Source organism: Leptodactylus fuscus, chromosome 11 (genome assembly GCF_031893055.1).
Source record: "Leptodactylus fuscus isolate aLepFus1 chromosome 11, aLepFus1.hap2, whole genome shotgun sequence".
NCBI lineage: Eukaryota > Metazoa > Chordata > Amphibia > Anura > Leptodactylidae > Leptodactylus > Leptodactylus fuscus.
In genome coordinates this window covers 3,610,117-3,629,059 of record NC_134275.1, presented here as the reverse complement: position 1 = coordinate 3,629,059, position 18,943 = coordinate 3,610,117, and the positions used below count along the sequence as shown (strand labels likewise).

General features: G+C 42.2%; 1 protein-coding gene across 1 annotated transcript in view; it reads right to left on the bottom strand.

Annotated features, from left to right (window-relative positions):
• The window catches only part of COL4A5 (collagen type IV alpha 5 chain), an 89,220-nt gene that overhangs the window by 36,281 nt on the left and 33,996 nt on the right, over window positions 1-18,943 (bottom strand). Inside the window, exons 3-29 of the mRNA XM_075259479.1 lie at window positions 17,749-17,838; window positions 16,459-16,503; window positions 16,174-16,218; window positions 16,020-16,082; window positions 15,777-15,830; window positions 15,336-15,362; window positions 14,394-14,474; window positions 13,307-13,369; window positions 12,569-12,604; window positions 12,437-12,478; window positions 11,966-12,058; window positions 10,936-10,989; window positions 10,657-10,713; window positions 10,267-10,311; window positions 10,118-10,171; window positions 9,679-9,720; window positions 9,364-9,490; window positions 8,402-8,575; window positions 7,894-7,977; window positions 7,505-7,597; window positions 5,950-6,020; window positions 5,212-5,403; window positions 3,506-3,674; window positions 1,280-1,372; window positions 1,067-1,171; window positions 725-822; window positions 367-517 (exon numbers count right to left, since the gene is read on the bottom strand). Of these exons, the coding sequence (XP_075115580.1) occupies window positions 367-517; window positions 725-822; window positions 1,067-1,171; window positions 1,280-1,372; window positions 3,506-3,674; window positions 5,212-5,403; window positions 5,950-6,020; window positions 7,505-7,597; window positions 7,894-7,977; window positions 8,402-8,575; window positions 9,364-9,490; window positions 9,679-9,720; window positions 10,118-10,171; window positions 10,267-10,311; window positions 10,657-10,713; window positions 10,936-10,989; window positions 11,966-12,058; window positions 12,437-12,478; window positions 12,569-12,604; window positions 13,307-13,369; window positions 14,394-14,474; window positions 15,336-15,362; window positions 15,777-15,830; window positions 16,020-16,082; window positions 16,174-16,218; window positions 16,459-16,503; window positions 17,749-17,838 (2,248 nt within the window). The remainder of the gene's footprint in view (window positions 1-366; window positions 518-724; window positions 823-1,066; window positions 1,172-1,279; window positions 1,373-3,505; window positions 3,675-5,211; window positions 5,404-5,949; window positions 6,021-7,504; window positions 7,598-7,893; window positions 7,978-8,401; window positions 8,576-9,363; window positions 9,491-9,678; window positions 9,721-10,117; window positions 10,172-10,266; window positions 10,312-10,656; window positions 10,714-10,935; window positions 10,990-11,965; window positions 12,059-12,436; window positions 12,479-12,568; window positions 12,605-13,306; window positions 13,370-14,393; window positions 14,475-15,335; window positions 15,363-15,776; window positions 15,831-16,019; window positions 16,083-16,173; window positions 16,219-16,458; window positions 16,504-17,748; window positions 17,839-18,943) is intronic.

Genomic DNA, 18,943 nt, shown 5'->3' with positions numbered 1-18,943 from the left:
TGTGTTTTGAAGATTAGGCAATTCTATGAAAGTAATAACCTATACTCTCCGGTCTTCTCCTCCGCTGCTAATGCTTTGGTCCCAGCCGGTCCTGCAGCTCGGATGTCACTCACCTCATTCATAAATCCTTAATAACATGCTATACACGCTCACACAACTACTGAGGCCAGGGTTTCGGCTACAGAGGTCACAGATGTGTGCAACATCATCAGTGCAGGACCAATGTGGTGGCACAGGAGTGGTGGAGGACTGAATTATTGCATTGTGCCAAATTATGGCTGCTTCATGGTGGTCTCCCCTCACATGATGATCACATAGGCTGTCTCAATGGTACATATGCTTCCCATCCCCTAATTCACTCCATACCTTTTGGTCCAGGAGATCCATCAAATCCTGGTCTTCCTGGAGCCCCTGGCATTCCTGGGAAGCCAGAATCTCCTTTTGGTCCCTGAAATCCTTTTAATCCAGGAGAACCCGGTGGCCCTTGAGGTCCTGGTAATCCAAATCCAGGCTCACCCTTTTATTTAAAAACAAAATATATATTACAATGTAAATTCAATGCAACTGATGAAGAGCTGAATTTACATGCAGATTAATAAATACAGGTGCAATCTCCTAGATGAATAAAATGACATTTTAGTAATTTACAATTGTACAGTTAATTGTTTTTTTCTTCACAATCTGCAATGAAGTTTAACACACATGAACCCACACCATCTCTTACCTTTGGTCCTGGGAATCCTGGCTGTCCAGATGTTCCATCTAGTCCCGGCTTTCCTGATGTACCCGGTGGTCCTGGTGGTCCAGGTGGACCAGAGAACCCTGAAAAACAAAACATGTTCTCGTCACTCTTCCAAAAGATACACTGTATTTACTATCATAGACTATCACCTGGAGGCCGATACAACATCTTTACAGTGCACAGGTTTTTCATTTTATATACAGTTTCTATTTTCATATGTAATAGATGAAGGCTGGCCGTATACATCAATCGCTAGAATAGCTGCAATAATGTCACCTAGGTATAACAGAGATGTCTGCCTCCCATCAGCTATTTAGTCCATACCTTTGGGTCCAGCTGGTCCTGGAAGTCCAATTCCTGGCACTCCAGCGTCTCCTTTCATTCCTGTAAGACCTGGAAGTCCAGGTTGTCCAGGTTGACCAGGTTCACCTATAAATGAAGACAGAAACTCAATGTATAGTGTATAATGTATTGCTGAATCAGGGGCTGTGTATTGGAGGGTTTAGGGGTGGATTGTGTCAGACCCTAGACTCTCACCTGGTGCTCCTGGGGGGCCTGTACTACCAGGGGGGCCCTGAAGACCTTTAGCACCTTTCTCTGTTACGGTTTGGCCAGGTGGTCCTTTAATACCTAGAAAATAAACGTACGAACAAATCAACACCCGCACAATAAAGGAATTTTTAAACAGATTCTTCTTTAACTAAAATGCATCACACCACCATATTTCATGTCCCATATTTGCCATTGCTTAAAGTGGACCTTTCATGAACGTGTGATTTTATATACCGCTAGAAAGCCAACAGTGTGCCGAATTGAGCATGCTGTCTGCTTTTCCGGTCTGTGCCGTGGGGCTGGAGATATTGGCGCCATTGCTGGGTTGTGAAGAACCCCCCCATGACTGTACTCTAACATACCCTTGTAACATCAGCAGGGGCGCGAATAGCCTTCGTGGGATGCAAATCCAGAACCCCAGTGCTGCAAGCTAACCCTTATACTTTATGTATAGTGTATTACTGGACAGACACATAACAGAGTAATATTAGATGTTTCCATAATTCTACTTTATCGCTTATTGCCAATTCTGTATTCTAATGTAAGTTTAGCGTATATAACCCTTCCAGCTAATAATGGGACTAGTTATGCACTAGATTATACACTCTACTGTATTGCTTCTTCCTTCAGAGATTCCCATATCATAAGAGCTGGCAGTGACGGAGCGGCAGATGGCAGCCATAATCCATATCCAACCACTAAATGAAGACGAGGAAAATGCCAATTAACTGTACACGGTGCCCTGGCAAGTACAAGAGCGAGTAACAATCTCTAGGCAGAGAGAAACAGAAGTAGTGATGGTCACGTGTAGCGTCTATTCATGCGGATGAACTACAGACGGCCATGAAAGCAGAGATTTAGATTTTTACCTTCTTGTCTTTCCTTGCAAATTATTTTATCAACGTTGCTTAATTGTTTCAAATGAAAATATATTATTGTAGCGGGCACGTGTTATATCACACAGTAATATGTATCCGCAGGGGCACAGGGTGTCAGTATGGCATGGCTGCTGTATGGGTTCATAATACTGGATCTATACACAGCTCTGGGTATATACCATGGCTCTTTAGTCTTATACCAAAGCATACAAAAGGTTTATACGTTTGGAAATACATGGACCCCATACAAATAGTGTTCAATCGTATGTCTTATTATCAGGGCCACTTTAACCCTTAGGCTGGTCTTACTCGACCATAGTGGTTTTTGCAGTCTGCAATTTGCTAATCAGCAACACTAAATTTCACTCCAAAAAGTCATTCCACAGAAGTCTGTTTCCTGCCGCACACGCCCATAGAGTTCTATGGGACAGTCCATGTCGTGCCGTGACTTTGCAGACCTGCATGGCACACCACAGATAAAATATCCGGTGGTGTAAGAGTCCGCACTGAATACAATGTATCCACAATTGAGAACCAACAATTGCAGACCATTTGCGGACTAAACTTACTGTCGTGCAAGACCAGCCTGAGCAAACGGTGCAATCACACTGGGCCCTTTGGTAGTGGAGGGCTCCTTAGCCGATCAAGACTGAGCAGGACAGTCCCACATTTCGGGATATGTCCGCCTGTTTATGGAGGCAGGTAGCGATTTCCAGAGAGTCTCTGTCTGGCGCCCAGGTCTCCCTAACTTTTATCCAGTGTTACATCTGGTGGATGAGCAGTGGAACGTCCATGGACAGCCACATATTGGTTGTATCACTCACATGTGGGCAAATGTCAACCAAAACCAGCAAGCCGAACTGACTTTCCCCTAGATTACTTGCCAGGGAGTATATATAGGGAGTATATAGTGTTTGTTATTTTAAGCCTTAGCCAGCATGCAATTGTATTGTTTTACTTGCAGCATCCACAGCAGAAATGTAAGGACGGCCATATGATGTGTGCTTGCCTTATAAGTCAGATCCTTGCTATAACAACATCAATGTAAATTGCTGGAAATACTGAATAAGCAATTCTAATCATTCACTCTTTACACCCAAAGGAACCTAATGATATTTAAGTATATTTTGTATCATTTTACACAACGTTGCTGCAGAGTTCCATTATTATTTTGTCTGTACCATAAACCTCTATCTAAAATCCTAAAACTAGGTGGTAGAGACAAAGAACAAGTGTGAAATAGTCAGACCTATTTAAGTACAGATATAAGATATTCTCTACACTACCAGACCAAATACACCTTGTAGGTTGTGACATTCATAAGAATAGTTACCTGGAGCTCCAGGTGCTCCCGGCCGACCAGAAACTCCTTGAACTCCTTTCTCACCAGAAGGACCAGGTGGACCAAAGCCAGGAGGACCTAAGGGACCTCGATCACCTGGAAGTCCGGGGAGGCCGGCTTCGCCTGGTGTGCCACGTTCACCTTTGAGAGAAAGGCCACCCTATAAATAAGAAGAGTTACAATACAACTAGTTATCTGAAATGTAAAACAGAAAGGTCACAGAATGTTGGGCTGGAACATACAATGTAACTTTATTGAGGACACCACCATACATTGTATCAAAGAAATGATGGGTGGTCCTGTTTAATGAAGAAGGCCGGTATGTATAGTCTAGAAAGGGATCTGTTGTGGGATAATGGGGAGATCTTCTCAAAGAGGTGGTCTTAAGGGTCTGTTTCCACACTTGTGCAGGAGCTATTGCAGTTCAGTCTCATTTCTTTGAGTTAAGATGCAATTCAATTTCCAGTTATATCCAAATGAAAACAAAACAAAACAAAACAATGAAATCTGGATGTCAATCATTTTTTATACTCCTATCTGTAACTATATAATTCATCTGGATTGGTTTGCAGGTATCTCTAAACATGCTGAGGATAAAACACTTTACTGTACGTCCCACCTGTCATGGTGAAAGGTTCCCTTAAAGCAGAGGTAGGGAACGTACGGCTCTCTAGCTGTTGCAAAACTACAACTCCCAGAATGCATACTTGCTCTGCTGTTCTTGGAACTCCCATGGAAGTGACTGGAGCATGATGGGAGTTGTAGTTTCACAGCAGCTGGAGAGCCGAAGGTTTCCTACCGTGGCCTTAAAGGCATTTCAGACAACAAAAACTTCATCTTATATAGAATTCCTTCCTTTATTCCCTCCTATATATTTTTTGCAGACGATATGAAATGCAAAATCTTGGTAGGTATAGACTTACACTGGAAGGCCAGGGGTAAAATACCTGTAAAAAATGGTCTGCTTTCTCACGGCTATTTTGCACCTATGTTGCATTTTCATGTGCAACAATAGGTCATTCCTATTTTTTTTGTAGATTGTGCACCCCTTATAGGGATCACATTATTATTCCCTATCAGTATGTCTTTGTAGAATGGGAGGAAATTCACACAAAAACGGGGAGAACATACAAACTCCTTGCAGATGTTGTTCCTGGCAGGATTCAAACCCAGGACTCCAGCGACACAAGGCTGCAGTGCTAACCACTGAGCCCCCGTGTTGCCCCTTGCACCCATTTTCATGTAAGCATAAAAACAGGCAAGAATAACTCACTCCTAATTCTTTTAAGTATCCACATGAATAGCTGCAATGTAATCCATAGGTTCTAAAAAAAGGCAGCGGGATGGCCAATACAAAACAAACAACCATCATATGGCGGTTTTGGATGTTTGTGCGAATAAAACCTAAGGAATTAGGTTTCTAGAAATAATCCAGAATAATACAGGAATATCATATCAGACATACTAAATAATTCTGCATGAAATAACAATGCTCATCTCTGCATTGTGCGGTTCTTTTGTTAGTAGTATAGGGATACATTGACAACCAGGCGTTACTTTATCCTTGTCAATAGGGCGTGTCCTCAGACTCTGACACCATAAGCCCTGACCGGACAGTAGTGTGTGTAAGGATGTGCCCATTTAACAACGGGAACCACAGTGGAAATGGTATTGCCATCCTAACACAACATACGTACTGGCTCTCCCTTGGGCCCAGGAATGCCAGGAACTCCATCTCTTCCAGGGCGACCATCGAGGCCAGGGCTCCCTGCTGGACCTGGGAATCCAGTGTCACCTTTGTCTCCCTTCAGTCCAGGTAGTGCAATGACATCACCAGGATCTCCTTTAGGGCCAGGGCGACCAGGGCTGCCAGGGGAACCAGGGAATCCCTGTGAGGGACAAATAGGCAGAAATTACAGACGGTCATTGCTACAAGCTCTCCTATATACTCATATATCATCACAGCTACTAAAATCTGCATTTCGTTTTATATTATTTTGGGATGTATTCAGAATAATACAGCACTCATTATCATTACAAGCCCTGTCAGAAGCTTCTGTCTATGAGATACTGTCAATCTGTCTGCAAAACCCAGAACATCCACCCAGTCCTGCAGACAGATAGGTGAGGGGCACCGAAATCAAATAGTGTCAATATGTAACTATTTTATCAATATGCAAATGACATTGTCACTCCAAAGAGCTCATTTGTGTATTGAAAATACTGCAATATCTTGGCCCAGAGGAAGCGATTCACAAGGGGAAAACCCAACTTTCTTCATTAACCTATCCTTCAGTACCGGGTATGTGCTGGGTCCTGGTGACAGACTCCCTTTAAGTAGGTTTAAGACATTGTAACGTTCCTCCTAAGCATTACCAATACACTTTGGGGACATTTTTGTTACAGACAAAATCCAGAGCCCAATTAACACTTACGGGAGTTCCAGGAGGACCCCCCAAACCAGGAAGACCAGGGTCACCTTTTGGTCCAGGATAACCAGGCAATCCTTTAAAAATAAGAAAACAAATATAAAGTTACATATTAATGGCCAATATTCAATATGACAAATGTCTAGAAGGTAAACACTTTCCAAATGTTTGTAATGCAGCCTGCTAGTGAAGGTGAAGGTCTCCCATGTGAGAGTCTCCTTTCCCTGCACATAGCAGAGAACATTAAAGTGATTTTTCGGGCTAAATTAAAAACTCACGTGGGACTGAGGATAGAGAAAAATCAACAATACCATCTACCCCGAAGCTTTAATTTAGCCTTTAGTTTCTTCCAGTCCAGCAGTGCAGAGGGTCGGGGGACTCCTGAGCCCAGGGATTGCAGCACATTTTGGGTCCCATATCACTAATTCTGATTGGCCACAGTGGTCACCTGACCCTGTAGATTTCTGATCCATGGAGTGCAGGGAACAGGTGACGCCCCACTTATACTGAGGGCCAAGGGTCAGTAGGATTTCTTGTTTATTTTACCCCACTGTTCACCTCTAGTGAATTTTTAATCGATCCCGGAAAACAGACCATAGAGCCAGAGGAGGAAAGCTGAGGGGTAAGTCAGGTCAGGAGTGTGGCACAAGGGGAAGAGTATAACCCCATAACTAACTTCTATCCACCCCGAAACAGCCCACTAGATTGTAATTGTCAGGAGCAGGGCCGGAGCCCCCGCAGCGGAAGTTGCCGCCCCGATCATGTCCGTGCTCTAGAGTTCCCCGCTTCCGTGTCTCGGGAGGTAGGCCAGAACCTCTGCAGCGATGTGCGGGGGTTGCCGGTCTCTTCCTGAGCCGGATGGGGGATTTCCAGTTTGCAGCCTAGCGGCGGGCCGGAGCCTATATAAGGAGGTCTCTGGTGCCGGACCGCTGCCTCGAGTCCTGGTAGTAAGCGTTCCTCTTGTTATCTGATTGTCTGTGTTTCTGACCCCTTGCCTTGACCACTGATCCTGCCTTTGCCTCCTGATTTTTGTACTGTACCTGCTCCTGTTTATGACCCCAGCTTACCTCTAGACCTATTTTGTACTTCTCTAACGCTCCTGTTACCGACTGGGCCTGCCTGACGTTGCCTTTGGATTTCCCACTGTTCTGTATTGTCCTCTTGTTGGCGACCCGGATCGTATGACTAAGTTTTTACTCTCTGCTGCGACCTGCTGATCACCCACCGCTGCCTTCTGGATCCTTGGACCTGCACCACTACCCAAAACATCTGCTGGTAAGAGTCTCAGTTTCTGGTTTACTGTGATTTGTGGTGCTCTGCGTGTTTGGCGTTTCCCAACCCGTAGCACTTCACCCAGCCGTGCAGCCAAGTCCATCCCCACCATCTGGGGCTCTGGTGAACACTCTTGTGAGGTTGGAGTTGGTGCGGTCCAAGGGGTGTTGGACACACACCGCCATGTTAACCATTTAGATCAGCGTATGGAGTTTGGCTGAAATCTGCATCTGAGTAATGTCTTCTGTCTCACCACCAGGTTTACCGGAATCCAAGACTTTATATTTACCTGAATTCCCAGGAGGACCAGGAGGGCCGGGTTCTCCTTTCTGCCCTGGAATTTCATTTCCTATACAGTTGAAGCAAGTATCTCCTTTGTCACCTGTACATATAGAACATAATAAAACCAATTCACTGCACAGGAATGTAGATGTAACATGTAGACAAAGACCACAAACAGGGTCAGCAGCAATCGGTATCAGTAAGATATTACAGCTTTGTCAAGATGGGTTATGTACATTATGTATATCCAATGCTTCTTATTTTTCCCATACAATAAGTTGAAATAATGAAGATTTTTTTGGAAACAAATTGTTTGCGGTTTTAAAAGTTGCAACTTACTTTATACGGGAAAGTTTGTTAGACAACTATAGCAACTATGAATATTGCAAACGTTACCTTTCTGTCCTCTTTCTCCCGGAAATCCCTGATCGCCTCGGCCGCCTGGAAGGCCCGGAGCTCCTGGCATACATACCTCTCCAACTGAAGAAGGAAAAATAAATAAAATGCAATTGTTTCAATCACAAAACCGGCCTAGGGTCAGGTGTGGATGCATTAGAGCAGGATGCAATATGAAAGACGTAAGGGTAAATATGAAAGGGTGAAAGATTCCCTGGATTTCTGGTAACGTTCAAGGTCCAGGTACATTATAAAGAGTCACAACTACGTTGGCTCAGATGCATTATCGTCCTGGTTTCTTAGATTTACTACAAAACACATCAGAAAACTGTTGCGAGTTACACCAGAAATCTACACGGGTTCCTGAATGGTGCAGATTTCAGTTGCAGCGCACCTACATGCACAAGAGTTATTAAGAGGCCAGCGCCTTGCACTTGTTCAGGTATAGGAAATGCCAGACTTAATAAATTCCCCCCCATTGTATATTAACAAGCATAAAGATACTTACTCGGAGGTTCTGAAGTCCCCGGAGGTCCAGGTGGTCCTGGAGGTCCTTGAAATCCCGGACGACCAGTTTCACCAGGAGAGCCTGGTATGGACGCTCCTGGAGGTCCTTGATCTCCTTTCTGACCTCTTTCTCCTGGATAGCCGGGGTCCCCTGGAGGACCTGTTACTGAGGAACCTAAACAAAATACAAGAGACTATACAACTCCATATACTCTACGAATACTAGATCTTATAGAATGTGTTCATTTCATTCATTAAATAACCTATCCATAGATTGGTGTGAATCTGATTCTCAGCAGACCCCGCTGCGGCCTCCTCATTGTTCACATTGCTCCGCACACCTTTGACGTACTAGTGGCTGTGCAGGGTACTGCAGCTTTGTTAAGCCTGCACATCTCATGTCTGATTATCGTTACAGTGAAATGAAAGAAAGACTTAGGTGCAATCTTAGCTCAAGTGTCCTATAGGCAATACCACCTCAGTGTAGGACTGCTTTCTTTCAATATATCTGCAGGCATGTCCAAAAACTGACGACAGTGGTCCAACAAATGACTAACCACGATGGTAACAACTTCCAGATCTCACTTGCAGTTGTAAGAAATGCTATAGATCATAAACAGGACTTTGCAAGATGAGACGGGCACGGTTTGAGAAAAGTAATTTTTAATACATTCTGTCTTGTTACATACGCCACGTTTCATGCAGGCACCTACCTTTATATACAACCTTTATAGTAAATTTTACGTAAATCTTTTTTTTAAATGTAGATTGTGAGCCCCATATATTTTTCCCCATCAGTATGTCTTTGAAGTGTTGGAGGAAATCCATGCAAACACAAGGAGAACATACAAACTCTTTGCAGGTGTCGTCTCTGGCAGGGTTCGAACCCAGGACTCCAGCGCTGCAAGGCTGCAGGGCTAACCACTGAGCCACCGTGTAGCCCCTAATCTTTAACAGCCTCACCTGGTGGTCCTGGAAGCCCAGGAGGACCTTCTGCCCCTGGAAAACCACGTTCTCCTTTGATTCCAGTTAATCCTGGAGGTCCAGTGTTGCCTTTTGGTCCAACGCTTGGTTCTGGACCGGAAATAATCTGTTGATATGGATATAAATGCAGATAGGACATTGGGCCTACTTAGCCAAAAATGAGTAGAACGCACTTATTTTTTATAATAACACTGAAAAGTTAACACAGTGATTTGCAATTGTGCACAGTTTATAGGGTCTATGATAGAAACAGAAATATTGTATATGTATAATAAATATATAATATAATATTACCTGTCCAGGAGGTCCAGGGAATCCACGATCTCCTTTTTGACCCTAAAAATTAATTTAAAAAGAGTTTGATAGCTGCTAATAAGAGAGCGAGTCTATCTCCATACAAAGTTGTCCTTAAACAGTGCAACAATGTTCCGTGACAGATCTGATCTAAACGTTTGTTTTTACTTTTTTACTGGCCCCTCTTGTCCATGGGCTGCGTCTAGTATTGCAACTCATTGCATTCGCTTAAATAGGACAGATCTACAACGCCAGAAATAAACAAGAATATTTCGGAACCAGCATTTTTGTCTCGGCTTTAAAATAAACATAGTTTCTAGTGAGGGGAAAGGTTTGCAGGGAGTTTTGTGATGGGATTTGTTATCAATTTGTGTCCGATGACAATTCCAGCTCTGCAACATTGTCAAAGGAGTCTTAACTTGTGAATGTCAATATTAACCTTTTCGCCGTCTCTGCCGGGACTTCCTGGAAACCCGCGATCCCCGGGAAAACCCTGAAATAACAACAAAATCCTATTTGTTTTAATTCTTTTTTTTTTTTTTTAAATTTGGCAAATAAAATACGGTTTTGTATAAAACGGATCGTAACCTCAGAACCAGGGAGTCCGGTCCGTCCTTCCTTCCCAGGTTTGCCCTGTTAGACACAGAGATTAGAATTAGTGGAGTAATCCTATTAGATCTGTGTTACATTGTATAAAGAACCTTGAATATTGTAGCAACATTTCCTGCTTCCAAAGCCAAATTCGGACAACAGAAAGCAATAGTTACAATGTAACTACGTACTGGTCGGAGTCCACAGAAGGTGGTTTATATATTGTAAGTCTTAAGAAAGACCAATTCAACGTAAGGACCAGATAGATCAAACCAAGCAGGCGCAGGGATGCAACTATAACACACACACGTGCATGAAGCTTAGCGGCCCAGGTCACATCTGCGCTGGGGCCATCCCGTTCCCCATATAAAATCTAAGCTTACTTACTATTTTTCCTGGATCTCCTGGTTCACCTTTACTACCCTTACTCCCTCCAGAAGGACCCTAAAAAGATATAAAGGAGGGTAAATTCTATGAAAATTCATATACGAGTCTAAATCACATGAATTACAATAAATGATCCTGTTTTATTAAAACCAAATGTCTGCAGGACATATTAATATCAAGAAAACGTCTCCCATTTAGTTTGCGGGATGACTTATATTGTATAGTAGGAGATTATTACAACTCCTTGATGTTCTGTGTCACACACTCCGTTATACTTACAGGAGGACCCGGAATTCCAGGAGGTCCAGGAAATCCTCGGTCACCTGGTGGGCCCTAAAAGACAGAAAATGACAAGTTATCACCTTGCGGGGAGAAGAAAATCTGGGAACCTTCATTGAGTTACTGGATTGTGAATGTGCCGTCACCTCCTGAGCTCCCCCTAGTGGTGGCTCCAAGCCCATCATGTTAAAGGTTTTATTTCTATTACTATACATGGAATTTAGAGATTGGTTTTAGAAAAACAAAGCATCGGTCGCTATAAAGATTTAGCAAGTAATTCATCAGCACAGAATCTGATATAAATTTAGATGCAATAGACTGGACATTTACTATAGGATCTCCAGGGTCATATTCAGATAGAGTTTAGTCTACTTGAAGTGTTTTACCCAATATGTTGCTTTCTATATCTTGCTCCATTGATCAGATACTGTCTCCTCAGTGTTACAGCGTGTTGCCTAGGTCTCAGACCACCTCTCTAGTTCCCTAGCTCTTTGTCCCTGTTCCCAGCCACACGATTTCTCTTTTCTATCTCTGCAAACTGCTCTCAGCTGCTGAGCCCTGATAAAGTCTAGATCAATGCTTGATCATTGCTTCCATCGTCTTGCTATGTAAATCCATGGATAACTTTACAACACACATGGAGCGCACTTCTGGCCTGATCCTGGAAGTGGAGGAGAGAGGAGACAAAGGGCAGATGAAACCCTGAGATGAGAAAACCCCTTTAAGATAAATGGATCATTATTTATTAACTGAACGTTACCTAAATAGTGGTAATATATGTTCTGTCTGCTATCTATGGCTGCAGTAAAATAACACATGTAGCTCTTACACTTCATAGTAAACTCACACCTGACTTCTATAGAAACCATCCTTTTGGGACTACGGCTGCCAAGGACACAATGTTTGTTTCCACACTGCCTATGAACATGTAGCCTATGTGTAACTCCTTAGGGATAGAGAAAGCATGCATGTGGGCCCTATAGAGGGACTGTTTGGTGATATTGTTACGTAGTAAACCTAAGAGTCAAACCTTCTCTCCTTTTTGGACTTGACTATCTCCTGGTTCCTTCTGTTCCGTTGACTGTCCAGGAGGTCCGGGGGGTCCTTGAAGTCCTGGGTCACCCTATATAAATAAGGCACACATTATTATAGTAATATTAAGTGTGTGAAGATCTGTATTGTCAGTATGGTTGTGTCATGGTGCTTAAAACCTATCACAAGAAGGGCAGGTGCACAAGGGATGAATACGCAGCTAAATTTTTGTTGTGCAAATTGTGCAAAGGATTAAATCTGCAATAGATTGGAAATCCTCATCACCAGTCAATTCAAGTTGTTTTTTTTAATGCAATGTGTGGATGAGATTTCAACAAATCTTCAGTAGAATGCAGCAGACTTTATACTTACAATTGTGCATCAAACAATCAGCTGCAAACCCTTCCCGTGTGCACAAGCCCCAAGAGCTGCCTGCAAAGTATAGTATACAACATGCTAGAGGAATTACCTTTTCTCCTTTTGATCCTTGGAAATTTAAGCCCATGTTACCCTGATCAAATGAAATTGTAAGGAGTTATTAGTATTAAATACTGTGACACATAGGCAAATACTTCAAATAAAATGTAATGCTCATACCCACCTTTGCTCCTGGATTTCCAGGGGGTCCAGGAGGTCCCTAAAAAAAATAAACCGCAAACATTAATGTAAACCAAATGAACAATTGTTTTCTCCACCATTGTGGTCAGTACAAACGTGTCCAATGAAGTCGTGGATAAGAGGGGAAGCTAAAACGTAGCGTATGACATCACTCAAGGATGAGATCATCACAATAAGAAATCCTGTTCAATAATGAAGGCTGGCTGTGATAGATTGTATAGTCTATCTGCTAAATATTTAGCCATTGTTATTTTAGGTGAGGAGATGATCTCTAGCAGGATTTATAACAATTGCCAAGAGTTTCCCATAATTGGCAACTAAAATATCCTGGAAAATCATCCCTAATGTAGCAAAAATACTACACAAAAGCATCATGTGAATAGCTACATAGTTACATAGTAGATGAGGTTGGATGAAGACATCAGTCCATCAAGTCCAACCTATAACCCTACAATCCCTTGTACTCATGGCTCCCATACAAGAAAGAACACAGATCGGATAAGCTTGCATTCACTTCTATGATCTGACCCAACCTGATGGTAAGAACCACAGTCTGCAATTCTGCTATTGCAATCAAAAATACGCTTTTAAAAGTGAATGAGGGCCAACAGTGACTGCTGGGATCCATTGGGAAGCAGTTCTGCCGCAGTGTGACCAGAGCCAGATCTTTACCCGGCACTAGCGGACATCACTTCTATTAAATACACCAATCATACTGTACCGGTAAACCTGCAGGTCCTGGACGCCCAATGGGGCCTTGTATTCCTGGCGGACCAGCCAGACCCTACAGACAAACAAACAATATTTAGGTTAGATTGTGGAAGATTTATTACATTATTAGCATTTTATTGTATCATTTGCTTAGTAAAGGAAGCAAACATTAAACTGGAGCAGACACAAGTCCTATGAAGGATATAAGACTAAGAGATGACACTTGACAACATCAGACTGTAAAGATAAGCCAGGGACAGCATTGCTCATTCATGGTCATAGATCAATAGATTGTATAAAGCATGAAACCTTAATCTATGGATAGGACAGGCTACAAATATTAAGAGGATCCACTGAGACAACAAGGACAGGGGGGCAAGTACTCCCTTCCCCATGCAGAGGTGGATGTAAACTCTATGGCACATCAATATTTCTAGTTCCAATATTTGCTAGTAACTTATTTCTAGATAGATTGGAATAAACTTGTACAAAATGTATAGGAGCATATAAGAGAGGTTATGTGACACGAAATGTAACAACAGGCTGGAAACCTTTGTATCACAATAGTCATGGGGATCACTGATTCCCCATAGATACTAATTAGAGATGAGCGAATACTATTCGAAACAGCACACTCCCACAGGAATGACTGGACGCAGCCGGCGCCGGCCGCTTGACCCCCTGTGTGCCAGCCGCTCCCATTCATTCCTATGGGAGCGTGCTATTCCAAACTGCCGTTTCGCATTGTATTCGCTCATCTCTAATACTAATGGATGCTTATGTGCAACCGCAACTTGAATTTCTTTTTAGGAAAGCAGAAAATTCATAAAAGAATGAAACAGACGTGGAATTCTAAGGGTGTTACATTGTAGTTATTGCAATGGCGGAAGCAGCTAAAACCTGGCTCTTATTTCACTCAGACATTGGAAAGAAGAAAGTAGTGACTACCAAAGATAGGTTTACATAGACATGGACACTAAGAAGAGGTTTTTATTAGAATTGTTATACTATTTGTTGCATATTGCATTAGATATATGTATTATATTATTATATTACACTTGCATTAGTTATCAATGTCATTGGTTGCAAACACTTACTGGTATTCCTGGGAGACCTGGCAATCCTGGATCACCTTTTTGTCCTGGTTGAGAAAGAGGAATGATCTCTCCTGGCTCCCCCTATAGGAAACAATGAGAACTGCCTTAATACAAAGTGTGGAAAAGTCCCATGTCTATTTCAATAAAGAGGATCCTGGTGACATCTAGTGGTAGAAACATAAACTGCAATCATTACATCTTCCACGTATTACCTGCACTTGTATAGAACACCATCATAGTACAGTAGTATAATGTATTTTAGAGTGACTTAAGGCAAAATTCATGCATCTCATATTATTATATTGCCCAAAACTGTCAACAAAAACCCCCCTATACTACTGAACCGAATAAGTGACCTCCAACCAGAACCATGGGCTGTACACAACAAATATCCAAATGGGTGCACCATTATGATGCTGGACTTTACAACCCGGACAGAGGAGCCCAGTGTTCGATTCCCTTTCCATAACCTTTCAAAGATCACCAGGACAATTCCCACCATCTTGTTACCTAACAGGGTAGTTCCTCCATAGAGGAGAGTCCTGCACAAGTTCTCCCATCTAGTAATAATGAAGGCTATACAAGGTCCTTACAGCAGCCATTTGGGCCCTATATAGTGTGCACAACACTGAAAAGAAGCTTCGATCAATGTAAAATACTCAAGAACCGTGCTGGATAACGATACAATCATGGCCTACACTTGGAATAGGGGGGCGCATAGTTTACAGAGTATATTCAGTATATAATATTAGGAATCTCTGCCTATACTGGAGTCTCCACCTAACCTCAAGGAAATAAATGAAGAGGACCCATTAAGCTACAGCAGAGATAAATGTATATACTGTATATACAGAGATGTGCAGAATTTACTCCTAAGACTTCTCATTAGTCTTCGTTTCAAAGTAACTAAATAAAGAGAAATTGCTTTATCTTCCCACTTACTTTTAAGCCTGGTAATCCAGGGGGACCCTGAAAATATATAAAATTGCAGAATTATTACAAAAAAAAAGACACAAAAAGGATTAACATAGCAAGATGACATGAGGTTGACATTCGCCATTAGAAGTTCCTCCAGTGCATTTACCTGCACTGCAATGCTCCAAGTGACTTGCTATGCAGGATAACTGAATTTACTGGATTCGGATACGGTTTGCAGTCCCTGCACCACCACTATTATGTAGATTGGGTGCAAGTTGATGGACTGATGTAAACAATGAACAGTCCACATGTTCACCTATCAATCTGCTGATCAGTGGGACTGTCACGAGTCAAACTCCGTCCAATCTGATAAAATGGGTGTATTATAATGATAGGCCATCCATATTCTGATCCCTGAACACTCTCTAAGGGTCAAGGGGTTGAATACATTTGTTCAGCTCTTACCTGTGGACCTTGAGGTCCGGGAATACCTGAACCACCTGGAAAACCACGGTCACCCTACAAATGGAAGACCAAGGTTATAATGATTGAAAGTAAATGTTTGCATGTAACGTTCCATCCCCATTGAGCCAAGATTGCATGCAATGTCTTCTTATCATTGTCTAATGAACCAGATATCTGGAAATGTGTTTTCTATGGGCCTATACATATCGGATAAGAGAATTAAAGCCTTCTAAAGAATCCTACCTTTGTACCATTGCATCCTGGGATACCAGCAGGCCCGGGGGCGCCGTCCTGTCCAGGTAACCCCTGAAGGAGAATGTTGAATGGTTTAGGAGGATACTTAGAATGAAACAAGCAGGATAAGAAACCCTTGGAAAACATACAAGGTTGTACTCACAGGCAATCCAGGAGCACCGGGAAATCCTGGAAGTCCTGGAGGTCCCTGGAAAGAGAAAGACTTGTTACTAAAACTGGAAACTTCTGCTTCATCTACTCTCCCTTAAACATATTGGAGAGAAGTTATAGGCATATATATATATATATATATATATATATATATATATATATATATATTATATATATATATGTGTGTGTGTGTGTGTGTGTGTGTGTGTGTGTGTGTGTGTGTGTATCTATATAGACTACTTTGTATATTCTTAATGACGTATGTATGTTCTCATACTCTTATTCCTTTGGGTCCTACTGCTCCTGGTGTGCCATCATCACCCTAAAACAGATAACGTCAGAGAGAGGTATTACTGGAAATCTCGTAACTTTCATTTAGATTCTTGAAAACCACAAAATGATATAGATACAATAAAGCATTAAATATTATAAAACAGCCAATATAAGACAGTGGGGCAATGATATTCTTACTGTGCTAATCTATCTACCTATCTATCTATCTATCTATCTCCTATCTATCTATCTATCTATCTATCTATCTATCTATCTATCTATCGGAAATAATAGAGAGTGAAAAGAAACAAACGTAACAAATTGCTGGAATGTTTTTGAATGTTTTTTAATGTGAATTGGCTGCCATCTAGTGGCTGAGATGATAATTGCAGCCTTGACTTCCTATAGAACAAGGCAATATCCCAGCCAGTCTTTACCCGGAGAGGTATATAGAAGCGAGTGTTAGATGTTCACAGAGACGTCTTGGCTTTTGATTGACATAGATGGGATTAAGTGTTTCGTTTCAATATTGCCTAGTCCAAATGAAGTCAATGTAAAGTATCGGATAAAGTTTAATTCAGTGACGTAGTTATTATTCATAAACCGCTGGCGGCTGAATCTTCACAGATCCATTGATTTACCACTTTCCTATGCAATGCAAACACGAGACAGCCGGCTACTACTAAGGACTGATGTATAAGCAGCCAGTTATACTGCCATCTAATGGTGAAAACAATTATTGCAGCCAAACCTCCTGCACTTCTACTATTAGCTCAGAATACATGACAGATGTTACAGGAAAATAATTGTCATATTATGGAAAAATCTAACCTCACATTTTGGCTTCATTCACATCTGACTTTTATAGTCTTCTATATATTGTCATTGGTAATAGGATCAGAATAACAGACTGAAAAACTCAGATGATGATGGATGCAAATGGAGCACATTCTCTCAGCATCCATCAACATTCACTATAATGAAAACACAAATTAGGAGCTTTCTTCCATCTTTAGGCTTCCATATCAAAGCGAAGATACAGTCAAGCAAAAACTATTGTATCTTCCATCTTCGTCTAAAACATTAACTTACAAAACAAACTAAAGCAGCGTTCTTGTTTTTCACATTACAATGAATGAACATGGAGGATATGCTCCATTTGAATCCATCGTTATGTTAGCTTTCAGTCCATTGCTCTGATCCCAATATGGATCAGAGCACCTGACAAATTAAGCAGATGTGAACTGAGCCTTATCTCACGTGACTACTCCAGAACAGAAGCTTCTTTTCTTACCTTCTGACCCCGAGGTCCAGCTACACCTTCAGGTCCTGGAAATCCAGGTAAACCGAGCTGTCCTTCTAATCCGGGAAGACCCCTCTCTCCCTAGAAGACACAAAAAGAGATAACATTAACAAAGTGTTTGTTACATTGCACATTGTATTTATTCCTGACTCCTCAATATCAGATACAGTCTTTGTAAAACTTCTTCCATAACCCCTATAGATCGCCATCTTGTAACGTTCAATGTCTGACCCATTAGAGAAGATATTCACTTCTAGTATTGATGGCCCATTCTTAGGACTGAGGCTCCACAGACCAACGCTTTGGGGACAGAGTGACACCTGGTAACCTTTACAGCTGTACAAAGTGTAGGGGTAACTTTACCGCAGATTATTGGCCATCGCTGTAATCCCTAAAGCTGCCCTACAAGTTGCATGTACATATTACCGAAAGCCATGCTGTTCTGGAGCAGATGAAACAGGAATGTATCGAAACAGCGGGACTGTCCTGCTGAAACCTGGAAGGTTGGGTGGTATGGTCACAGTTTAATATTCCCCTCCAGCTTCTACACAATATTAAGTCCTGATACCAAACAAACATAAACCCCCCCTAATACTCACCTCCCCCTGCTGTTCTTCTATTCTGTCTCTGCTCCCGGAGGCTTCAGGGAGTTGCAGACCTGACGTCAGTGACTTCACTACACTGTGTCTTCTTCTCCAGAGCAGAGACATGGGTGGCATGGTAGAGCTGTAAGCCGATGGCTCCCTGCTTCACCATTCCTGCATTCAACCAGTGGATACCAGGACAGCCCTCCTGCAGACTGGGACAGCAAAACAGGACCCGGAATCTGGGACTGTCCCGCTGAATCCAGGCGGTTGGGAGGTACGCTAATAGTAGTGTCAATGTAACCTTTGCTACATCTAAACTAGATTTATTTAGTTCTAATTAAATCTAATGCTCCTGTGGTGTTACTTAACCACTTAGTGCCCTGCGCTGTAATATTATATATGGCAAGGAGTCCATTCTATGAAATGACATAGTGATATCAGCTCGTGAGCCCAGGCGGCGCCATTGGGGGAGCTTATAAGATGTAACACAGCTGACATCCTGCTTATGGCTGCAAAAGGTAAAAACGGTCTGTGTCCATGTAACACCTTGGATGCCACAATCAATAATAGAAAATATAAGGTCCATCTTTGTGTTGTCC